Source organism: Hippoglossus hippoglossus, chromosome 10, assembly GCF_009819705.1.
Source record: "Hippoglossus hippoglossus isolate fHipHip1 chromosome 10, fHipHip1.pri, whole genome shotgun sequence".
In the NCBI taxonomy this organism is placed as follows: Eukaryota; Metazoa; Chordata; class Actinopteri; order Pleuronectiformes; family Pleuronectidae; genus Hippoglossus; species Hippoglossus hippoglossus.
In genome coordinates, this window is record NC_047160.1 from 26419646 (window position 1) to 26432085 (window position 12440).

General features: G+C 44.7%; 1 protein-coding gene across 5 annotated transcripts in view; it reads left to right on the forward strand.

Moving 5' to 3' along the window:
* The window catches only part of LOC117768925 (protocadherin-1-like), a 158392-nt gene that overhangs the window by 13348 nt on the left and 132604 nt on the right, over positions 1-12440 (forward strand). For all 5 annotated transcript variants that reach the window (XM_034597416.1, XM_034597420.1, XM_034597419.1 and 2 more), the window contains exon 3: positions 4615-6798. In XM_034597416.1, the coding sequence (XP_034453307.1) occupies positions 4615-6798 (2184 nt within the window). The remainder of the gene's footprint in view (positions 1-4614; positions 6799-12440) is intronic.

Consider the following 12440-nt stretch of genomic DNA (forward strand, 5'->3'; position numbering starts at 1 on the left):
TTATTCATTCTTAATATTTCATTGATCATTTAAGTTCTTATATCAAATATCCAGAAAGTCGCAGGTTCCAGTTTCTAAAAGAGAAGATTTGCCGCTTTTCTGAATCAATGTTTCCTGCATTAATTTAACCACAAGACTTTTACCTTTAACCATTAAACACATTTATGCTCCAGTGTGATGTTTGCGTGCTTCTGGCTTTAGAGCCGGATGAGACGTGTGCACGTTTACTATGATTTTCAAGACACGTGACTGATGAAATACATCGTGATTCACTGAAGCAGATTACAGCAAAGTTTCACTGACGAAAACAACGATGAAAATAACTTTAACAACACAGGGGCGAAGAAATATTAAATATTGGTAATTCTGTCAACACCGAGATTTTAGAGCGATTTTATTTTATTTATCGCCTCAGGTCTTAATGTTTTAATCTTATCTGAACTAAGGTTCAACCTGTTTTATTAATTTATGTATTTATTGATGAAGCTGATCGATAAGGATGAATCAGATAAACAGATTGTTGGGTTTTATCCCTTAAAGGGGAGTTTCAGGGGAGAATATCTTCACCAGTGAGTTTTTAATGGGAGGAGTAAAGTTCAGACCTGGAATCAGTTGAGCAACAGATTACTCCACGTGTCTCTGTTCTCACATGAAACTCGTTAAAAGTTTAAGAAAGTGAGTTGTGTTCACGTTGGTGAATCCAGACTCTTCCTCGTGTCCACTGAGCGTTTCACTGGAACCTTTGGCCCCTGGAACGCTGAGCCGGGCAACACGCCGCAGCGACCGCACATAACATGCTGCTCAATTGTCCGTACAGACAGATGGTGCGGCCGAGGTGAAGCAGGGCGTGGGATCGCCGTGTGTAGTCACACATTAACCACTGATTCAACTTCACCTTTGAGCTCTTGGCGCGGGGGCGGCGGTACGTGACGTGGCTGCCGGCGGAGCAGAGCGGGAAGGTGACGTTTGGTTCAGCAGCAAAACAAACAAAACCAAAAAACCCAACCTCGCTGTATCATCCGCCGCTGCTCGATTCCCCGCCTGAGAGCGGAGCGACCAGCCAGCCCTCCAGTGAACCGTGCATGACTTAATCTGAGTCAGTCATGAGATTATCCACGGGGCTTATTGGTATTATTGCTCAGGATGTGGCTCATTGCATTTCAGAGAGCTGCAGAATCCGTTTCACCTAACGTGCGTTCTGAGGTCTGACAGCGGGACGTCGCTGACTGACAACCCTGACCTGCTTAAATCGTCCAATGGCGGCGCAGACGTGTATATCTCTGCCTCTTGACTCGCTCTGTAAAGGAGCCTGTCGCCACGTTTTCCATATTCTGAAGAATCCAGACGTCAGATTTTCCACCTTCCAGGCAGCTGCTCGTCACTTTATTTACTTTGTTACGTTATAAATGATGAAAAACTTAAAGTGAAGTACTTTAAATCACCTCAACTTACTTTACTCGCTTTTTAGGTTCTTCCTAAACTTTTGCTTGTATAAATTAATTTTGTTAGAAGCTTTCAACGTCTTTCATGACCTTCATTAGCGGATGAGGAAGCTGCTCTCTCCTGAGTCGATTTGCAAGTGGACCTTGAGTTAAGGTTTTTTTTTTCCTCTTTAAATATTCATGACCAAATTAGCAGCGACCAAAGTTGAAAGCTCCATTAAAAGCTTGTAAGTGGAGTTAGGTTAAAGAGTTTTTATTCAAATTAAATATTTATTCCATTAAAGATGCAACAACAAAAGTTAAAGTCCACAATAAACACCGGGATGTTTTATTTAGTTAGTTTAACACTCGAAAACTCAACGTATCTGTTCATCGGGACGACGCCGGCGTGGATTCATCAGGTTCTGAATCAAGTACAAAGAAATATCTGAATCTGCTCTAATTTGGCAGATTTAGTTCGATTGTGTTCACGAGATCAAAGTTTTCTTGGCCTTTAATTGGCTGATGATCTAACGTTTTCGTTGATTGACGGATCAGACGATTGTAAAAATCCATCACGTTGTTTTTGTCCCTTTTTCAGACGAAGAGTCTCCTCAAGTCTCGAGCTCGTTACAGAGCAGAGACTCTTCTGACTGTCATCGTTAGTGATTAATTCCCCAAAAAGACGATGAACACATTAAATCTTTTTTTAGAGTCCACGCTGAACTACCAAATAATTATAATGTAATTTAGTCAACAATGAGGCCGACAGGATGTTAACTGTGATGGATTGTCCCTCTGCAGAAAGTCTGAGGCTGTTTGTTGAGGAATAAACCAAAAAAGACTCCCAGAAGGAAAGAAAGTGACGGTTTGAAGTGATTTACAGTCGGAGCAGAAGAGAAATTAGAGGTTTGCTGAATTAAATGGGCTCAAACTTGCAGGGACTCCGGTCTGATGATTGAAGAAACCGGTGGGTCTCTGTTAACAGTTTATATTTGCTGTACTTTGGACTTGGAGAGCAGCCAGCGACGCTCCGGCTTCATCACAGCGACACCGGGCTCCAGCTGCTCAATACACAATTCTCCGAAGCTGTCAATAATTATACCGCTGTTTGGTGATGTCCGCGACTCAAAGCCACGACCGGAGGAAAGGAAATCAATGGGCAGCAGAAATTATAATTTCGCTTTAATGCTTTCTTTAACCTCAACCTCTCTGACCTGGATCAGTGGCTTCCACGCTCACCCCCCGGGCGCCGTCGACGGTCTGTCACACTCTGTGATCCTGAGCAGGCAGGAAACCAGATATTTATTATGTGACAGCACCGTGAGCCGGAGTCTGTAAAAGGAGCGTCCCTCAAAAAGACTCTGCCGGCTGTTTGACCGCTTAAACACTGAGTTCCCCCTCAAGTGCTCATTTAAAGGCTTGATTGTCCCACAAAGACAGCGTCACGTTGTCTGTTTCCCCTTGATGCAGCTCTTCAGTTCATTTGAATCAATGAAGAACTTATACGGTATTTTGGTATCTTAAATAAGGAGGTTGACATTTTCAGAAATTGTTTTGCTTTCTTGCTGAGAAAAGCACGATTTCATGTCTAAATGGCAAATATCAGCCAAGTTAGCTTAGCTTAGCATAAAGTAAAGAGCTACAGAATATATTTGTTTTTATTAATGACAGTTATTATGACGTTTGTCAATTAATCATGACCAGATAGTGAAAAACCCACAGAACGCCAAAATAAAAGGTTTACAGTAATATAAGACTAATATTGTCTCAACACCTGGAGCTGTTTGTTTAATCATAATTGTTTATTTACAACAAAAGCTAAACTGTAAAATGACCAAATTTTGGGTTTGTGGAAATCTCACATGATATGTCATCTTAATTATTCAGCTTTGAATGCGCTGCCTGTCAGATTAAGAACACCCAGGCTAACAGTTTCCCTGTGTCTCCAGTCTTTATGCTAAGCTAAGCTAACCAGACAGTGTCTCTATGCAGTGTATCCATGTTCAGATATAAGAGGGGGGGGGGGGTTATCTTCTTGTCTAATTCTTGGCAAACAAAAGCAAATAAGTAATTAAAGTTTTCCTTTAAAAATCTTTGGCACGGTCACTTGGGTTTATAGTAGAGTTCTGTGTCCTTGGCCCAAATAACATGAGTTTTATTGTTTGTGTAAATAAGCCCAGAATATTCCCACCCCTCTCTGGCACATTCGTGTTTTTCAAGAAACCAATATTTTGAGGACTTAAATTTTAGGAGATGATTTTGCTGAGTGGAAACTTGGCTCGGATCCAGTTCTGCTTGAAAGGAGTAAACTATAAAAGCCCTCATCACATTACTGGGAGTCCCAGGTGAAGGAAAAGCTGAACCAGCAGCACCTGGGACATTTAAAATCAGCTGTTCAACAACTAGTTCATTTGAAACTACACGCCGACCTACATTTCTTCACAGCAGCCGAGGCGTTGAATGAACGCAATTAAAAAGTATTAGATGTGTAGATAGAAAGGCGTCTTAATGAGCACATCCTAAGTGACATTGTGCTGACTGCTCGTACCACCTAATTGACTAATTACCTCCATTTACTTTGGGTGTGGGCGTGTGAAGCCGGACCGTGGCCGATGCCGCTCTGTCCTCTGCGGTGTCCTAATGGGCCCCGAGGAGCCTTCCTCATAACGGGAGGAACATTAACAATCACTCGTCTGCCCGGCAGATGCCAGTGAGCCGCTGCCAGTGAGCGGCTGCCAGTGAGCGGCTGCCAGTGAGCCGCTGCCAGTGAGCGGCTGCCAGTGAGCGGCTGCCAGTGAGCGGCTGCCAGTGAGCCGCTGCCAGTGAGCCGCTGCCAGTGAGCCGCTGCATGGCCGTTACATGTTGCTGTGTGGGTGTTTGCACTCAGCTTCGATCGTCTGTTATGTTTCACACATGACAGAGAACATGCAAAGGGTTGTGTGGGGCTGCTTTAGTTATGATTTTGACTCTGAGAGAATAAATAGTGAAACAGATTTAACCGAGGATGTTCAGGCTGCTTCTAAAACATCAATTATGACTTTGAATTGACAGGAATCGGTCAAATAAGACTTAAAGTTTTAAAAGTATGATTCACGTGTGAAACTGGCCCATGAACGTATGTTAGTTGTGATGATTTCTCAGAGGAACCCGGACAATGGTTTAAAGTAACCCTCTCTTCTCGCCCCTGTAGGTCAGAGCCAATGATGGAGACACTGGCATCAACGGAGAGATCGACTACAGCCTTCATCAGGCGTCGGAGACCGTTCAGAGGCTTCTGCGCATCGACCGCTCCACTGGAATCATATACGTCAAAGGCCAAGTGGACCGCGAGGAAGAGAGTTTCCTCAAGTTCTTTGTGGTCGCGAAAGATCGTGGGCCCAACTCCAAGAACTCCAAGGTCCTGGTGACCATCAACGTCAGGGATCACAATGACAACGCACCAGCGATCGAGATCCGTGGCATTGGCTTGGTGACGCATCAAGATGGTGTGGCGAACATCTCTGAGGACATGCCCATCGGGACCGCGGTGGCGTTGGTCCAGGTGTCCGACCGTGACGAGGGGGAAAATGCTGTGGTTACTTCTGTAGTTGCCGGTGACGTCCCATTCCAGCTCCAACCTGCAAGTGAGTCAGCCAACGATCGGAAGAGGAAGTATTTCCTGCAGACAACTACCCCGCTGGATTATGAGCGTGTAAAGGAATACAGAATTGAAATTGTCGCTGTGGATTCTGGGAACCCAGCCCTGTCCAGCACCAACTCCCTCAAAGTCCAGGTCACTGACGTGAACGACAACGCGCCAAACTTTTCCCCTGCGATGCTCGAGGTGGACTTTGCGGAGGGAAATCAGCCGGGTGATAAAGTTCTGGATGTCGTGGCAACGGATGCAGACAGTGGCACCAACGCAGAACTGGCCTATAGCATCATCGAGCACTCGGCCACCAGGCTCTTTGAGATTGACTCCAACACAGGGGAGCTGCGTGTGAAGAACCTGTTGGATCGGGAGGATACGGAGCGCTACGAGTTCCGCGTGGCAGCCGCAGACAAGGGGGTTCCAAGCAAAACTGGCACTGCTACAGTGGTGGTGAATGTCCTGGACCGCAACGACAATGACCCCAAATTTATGCTGAGCGGCTACAGCTTCTCTGTCATTGAGAACATGGCTCCGCTCAACCCCGTTGGCGTGGTGACCGTCACTGATGCTGATAAAGGTGAAAACGCCAGAGTAAGGCTGTTTGTGGAACCGGACAATGGGAAGTTTGTCATCCAGAATGGCACCGGAACCATCCTGTCCAGCATCTCCTTTGACCGTGAGAAGGAGAGCACCTACACCTTCCGTCTGAGAGCCGTGGATTCAGGTGACCCTCCTCGATCTTCTTACGTAGGTGTGACCATCAATGTCCTGGATGAGAACGATAACGCCCCCTATGTCACCAAACCGGCCAACTCCTCCTACACTTACTTGACACCTGTCACTCAGCCAGAGACCCGTGTGGAGGTGGTAGAGGCTGAGGATATTGACTCTGGACCCAATGCTGAGCTGGTCTACACCATCACAGGCGGCAACCCGTTTGACCTGTTCGACATCTCGCCCAGCAGCGGGGAGATCACACTGGCGCAGGAATTCACTGGAAAGCACAATGGACTGCACCGACTTGTCGTACGGGTCAGTGACAAAGGCAAACCTCCACGCCACACCACTGCCCTGGTCCACGTGTTTGTCAACGACACCAAGTCCAATGTTTCTGTCATCGAGGCGCTGGTCGGACACAGCCTCTACACCCCTCTGGACAGGGACATCGCTGGGGATCCCAACTACGCCCTTGCTCAGCGCAGCAACATCTTGTATGGCAGCCTGGCAGGTATCGCTGGTGTGATCATGGTCATTGTAGCCGTGGTGGTTATTAGACACCGGCTGCAGAAGGACACCAAGAGCGGCTATCAGGCCGGCAAGAAGGAGAGCAAGGACCTGTACGCTCCAAAGCAGGGACCCAAAAATGGCAAAGGGAAAAAGAGCAAAAAGGGTAAAGCTCCAAAACCTGCCAAGCCCCTGGAGGAGGATGAGGAGGCCAGCCTGCAGAAAGCCCTCAAGTTCAATCTCATTAACGAAAGTGTCAACGACAGTCCCAGAATCCACCTGCCCCTGAACTACCCACCAGGAAGCCCCGATCTGGGGCGACACTATCGCTCCAATTCCCCCCTCCCCTCCATCCAACTGCAGCCACAGTCGCCTTCCGCCTCCAAGAAGCACCAGGCGGTTCAGGACCTCCCTGCCACCAACACCTTTGTGGGAACAGGGGACAACAACTCCACAGGCTCCGACCAATATTCGGATTACAGCTACAAGGCCAACCCGCCCAAATACAGCAGCAAACAGGTAGGAGACTACGCCAACAGTTCAATGTACAACAGGGACATCTATTGGACCAACCGGGTGTGGTAGTCATGCTGGGACTTATTTGGCACTGCCAATATTCTTCCACCAAAGTTGCACTGATTCCCCTGCACAGCACCCACCTCCAAACTGTCATTTCCCCTTTTTATTATTTTGGTTTTGTTTTTGTTCACCATTTCTTTTCTGTTCAGATTTTGGTTTTCACCACAGTATTCACACCATGAAGAATAGACCGAATATGGGCTTAACAATATTTATCAGCTGCTATTTGAGTGGAATTTGGAAACCAGAGCCTCCTACGTGAACTGATCCAGAACACGAGGGTGATGTCTAATGTGTTTAAATGAAGACTTCCTGGTTTATTACATCACATGATGTTATATTTTCTTTGTAAAGATAAAGAGATAAAAAGATAAACTGCTGATATGGTGAATCCCATATACGGGTCTATCCTTAGCTTCCATATGTTCATCCTTTGTTTTATTTGTCTTTGCTTTCACCTGTTCATGTTTTATTTGTGTTCACCTTTTCACGGTGGGTTAAATGAAGTAGCTTCCGAGTTTCTCCTTTTTTTATGAGTCACAAATGTTTTGAATCTGGAGTTTCTCTGTACAGCCGTTGAAAGGTTCACACTGACAACCTCATTAAGTCTGAATGTGTTTTTCTTTTCCGTTTTTTTTTTTTTTTTTCTTCCCGGAGAGCTGGCTCAAAGTCTAAAGCCTCTTTATGGCCTGATCAGCTCGTTGAAGTGTGACAAAGAGCGACTGGGAATTCCTGAGTTTTTTTTTTTTGTACCCGTTTTATTGTTTCTTGGCTTTGTTTGCCCAGGAACTCGACCGGCTGAGCGGCACTTTAGAGTGTTTCCATCCAGTTCAGAACAATTTAAGGTAATTTCAGCTCAGCCAGGGAGCCAAGTGGCGAAGAGAGAAATAAAGAAAGGGAATGAGAAGGTGTAAAAAAAACACTATGAAGGAAAAGGTACACTAAGACTAAACACAACCATTTCTTAACCTCTGCTCCTCCTGTCAGTTCGGCTGAAATACGACTTCATTTTGCCGTGTTCCCAATCACCGGGGCTGAAAAGTCAATTGTTTGCACAGATTAATGGCAGGTAATTTTCCAGGCGCCTGCCTTTTTACCCAGAGTGCCTTGTTCTATTCTATTTAATGTACAAAAAGGGGGGGGGGGGGTGTTGGAGATGGGGGCCATTAACTGCGTGATCGTGACAAGCTTTCACGCCACGTCGGCTCTTTTCTGTGGCTGCACGTTGATGGACTCGAGGCTGTGAAATGAAACTGTCATGTGCACTGTGAAATCCATGGAGACAATCACGTTATGGTTTGATAGCCATGTTGGATCTGTACATATATGTGATGTCAAAGACTTTATTTTGTTTGTGCTTTTTTCATCTGCTGTTTATGTTGCAACATTATTGTGTGTTGTGTGTGTGTGCTTATTAACAAGGACATTTCATTGTTCTCCTGCATATTTAAAACCTGCATTCATGTGAATACCTGAACCAAAGACTCACACACACACACACACACACACCTGCGTATTCATTCCCATCATTATCATACAGTTCACATGAAGCTGCCGTTCCGGCTGTGCTTCCCTGTTCGGTTGGTTCTGCAGAGTTCCTGCTGGTGTTAGCAGCTTGCTAACGGCCCTGCTGGGTTAATGTTCAGCCTTTAACACTTAAACCCGCAGGCGTCACACTTCACTCGAGTCGGATTTAAAAGCCCCTTGGCCTCATATCAACTCTGCTCCATCACGCACATGCTTATCCATGTTCTCCCCTCTCCGGGGGAGGTAATTGTACAGTGTTTTGTTTTCTGTTTGTTTTATACAGCTTAAAGCAGAATTTATTTCAATAAACATGTTGCTTAAATGTTAAAGTGGCGCTCTGTGCTTTCACTGGGTGGTGGAGGTGGGTGGTGGTAACAGTGGCATAGTCACAGTGTTTCATTTTCATTTCCATCCCTCACGCGTGGAGAGAAAATGTACGTGGTGCACGTTTACTGCATGAATATGTTTAGTTGCTTTTATTTCATCAAGATCTTTTTCTGCAAATGAGACCAGTCACAAAAAGACAGTCAACAAATCAAAGACGACACAATCACAACACAGGAGACTGAGAAACAAGGAATCGTGGAAAACGCTCAAAAGAATCATGAGATAATAAAGTTTATAATTTATTTAAGACTCAGTAGTTTGAGGGCAGATTGTAATTCATTTCATTTGATCGTTTCACGGTAAGTAAAACCAGTTCTCGAGCACAGAGGACGATCACACTGGATCGTGTTGTATTGACTGAAATGAGGAGACGTGAGGACGACAGTTTTAAATGTGTAAATGCTGTTGGGGGGGGGGGGGCGGGGGCGTGACGATACAGAACAGCTTCATGGTCAAAGACACGAAAGTGGACTCAAGTTTTACAACCAAAGGAACCAGTTTAAAAGAAAACTAAAACAATCAAGACACAAAACATAAAAATATAGATATTTAAAAGGAAAGTTACAAAGATATTGATTCCGCAATAAATAAAATAAAATAGAGGTCTACTCTTTTAACACACCCTGATTAAAGCTTGTGAAAAAAGACATTTGTTGCAGCAGAGTTCACAGAACCGTGTTTTCAGTCTTAGAACTCGTCTGCGATTAAAAGGTGATAATTGAAAGTCATTAAAGTCGGACTGAAGACAAGCGGAGCCTGAGGCATAAAGAACAGTATCATCAGCAAAGAAACAAACACTGACGTATCGATTATGTCATTTATGTAAAACCACAACAGACACGGGGCCGACGCCTGTGGGCAAAGTATTACTGACGTCCAGACGCCATCAGCGACGACCGTCTGAGAGTGGAACCACTCGAGCGTGACCTCATCTCGATGGGGGGGGGGGAATTTTACGATCACAAATGCTTTGGAGAGATCGATACAGAAGAGGGCAGAACAGAATTATTTTTTATCAAATGACTGAACCTGCAGCAGTTATTGTGCCGTGGCCCTCGGGGGGGCCGGGGGGGGGGGGGGACCGGACGGCTGCTGTGTGTTTAGTGAGTCAATAAAGGTGCAGTTGTACTTTAACCAGTGGCTAAGTTTGAATTTAAATCAGAACAGATGAGTCAAAGCAAACGTGACTCAGACTCACACTCAATGATAATAATAATGCATTTTTATTTTTAGAGCGCTTCTCGTGATACTCAGACACTTCACTTACAGTTTAAAGAAGAAGTTAGAAACATTAAAACACAACATCATTACACATTAAAATCAATAATCAATGAAAGAAGCCATCATCCTCACACGTTGGTAAAAACAAAGGTAAATTATTTATTATTTAAAAACAGACACCGACTTCAATTATTTACAGATCATGTGAAGCTCAGTGTCACAAAGAAATCTACATGAATGTTCCCTGGATCAAACATGTGACTTTACACAGCGAATGATTTACGTGCATCTGTTGATGGATGAGAGTGAATCAACGTCTCCGACCGGCTCGGCACGACTGAGTCATTTATAAACTCATTTGAATCAACGTGCGCTTTTCATTCAACATTGAAATGGACCAGAAAGAGGAATTCTTACAGTGAATCAGTTTCTGCAGCTTTTCAGTGGTGACGCAGTGAGAGCAGCCGGAGACGGGACCAGTGAACGCATCACCTGCTCTGTCTGAGTCGGTCACTTTAAATCCACAGCGCTGCCTACCTGTTGGCATGTGGCCTGTGCACACACAGACACACACAGACACACACACACACACACACACACACAGACACAGACGTGGACTTTGAACCTGCAGTGAGATCACGACACAGAGCAGGTGCTGAACCTGCCGGGGTCAAAGGTTAAATATCACTCTGGAGCAGTTATTAGCAGGCAAGGCTGAAGAGGTCAAAGGTCAATGAGGTCACAGCCTGCCCCCCCGCCCTGTCTGGACTCCACATTAACAGTCCGGTAACGCACTTTGTGCTTTTACGTGGACCAACTCCGCTGTCTCTATGGTAACACAAAGACCTGTGTGTGTGTGTGTGTGTCTGTGTGTGTGTGTGTGTGTGTGTGTGCACGCTGACTCATAGCACTGACCAACCCTTCCCCTTCTCCCCCCCCCCCCAACAATCCAGCACAATCCCTCCTTCTATGGAGAGCTCTGCCCTTTAAATGAAGAAGTGTGTGTGTGTGTGTGTGTGTGTGTGTGTGTGTGTGTGTGTCAGCCCTGATTTGACTGTCTCTCTCTCTCTCTCTAACAAACTGTCTCTCTTTCTGTGGATTGAAACAGGCTGATTTTCATATTTCCATGTAAACAATCCGATAAAGGTCACTTTCAGTCTTAGTCTCGTCGTTAAAGACATTTTGGACGTTAATGTCCATTTAAAGAGTTTTAAGGTCAGATTCTTGGACGCGAGCCGACATCGACGGTGATGTTGACGGACGAGGTTTGGGAAGGAAGTGTAAACACCTGCAGCAGGTGGTGAATATTCTTCTGTCACCACATCGGAGGCTCTTCACCCAGACGAGCTCCTCAGGGTTCTTCTCATCAGAGCTGCATCTACAACTAAATACTGCAAGTCACTACAACAAGATGTTAACCACTGTGACATGACGAAGATAAATATAGTAAAATAAAGTATTGTACCTTTAAAAAAACTTTTTTTAATTTTAAATAAAGTAACATAATTAAGTTATAAAGTTAAATAAAATACTGTTTTTCAATTTTTTTTTATGAAGTCAGTGAATAAAGTTAAAGTTAATAAATGTATTGTTATTCTAAAGTTTCAAAAGTGTAATAAATTACTGTTAATACTGTTAAATAAATAATTGTTGGAATAAATATATTGTAAAGTAAAGTTTTAAGTACTTCAAAGTTCAATAAGTAAAGTATCTTACCACAGTATTAAATTATTTCTGCTCCATGTCGGTAACTTCTACGACGACAGAACTCCAACATCGTTCAGAGAACTGATCCAGTTTTCTGGTGCGTTGACGACGTTGAACACATCAGAAGAAACTTGTTGACTTGTAATAGTTTATAATGAATTCACAGTTTTTTTATCAGGTTTATCCAGGTTTATAAAACCTGCCCTGAAGGCGCAGTAACAGCTCCCAGGAGAGTTGTTCCATTTCACTGGACGTGTTAATGTTCACATTAAACTCTCATCGCTTTGCTCAGCAACCGTTTCAGTTCATTACATGATCACTGATTTACAACAGGTGATTTGAATCAATAGCACGTTCACCTGCAGTTTGACAGACGCACAACTTCCTGTCGCTCTCTGCTCCTCGTCGCCAGGGAAACAAACTGTCATGGCGTCCGTTAGCCAACAAGTGGCTTCTGCTCCCCCCAGGAAACTGCAGCATTTGAACTTCAGCGGCTGAAAGACGTAGTCGTCAGTGAGACACGTCGGTGACGACAGCCCTCTGTTACTGCAGCTGCAGTCAGATTTTAAATAAAGACCTGATCTTTAAACTGAATCTGCTATTTTTAAAAACAGCTGCATTCAAGATGGAAATTCCCTCGTTTGAAGTTTCCCTCTCAGGTTTTTCCACTGTGAACGAGGTCAGGACGCTGGGAAGCAGCTCTGAGTTCCTCTGTTAGTCAAGATGTCTGTTGTGAAGCT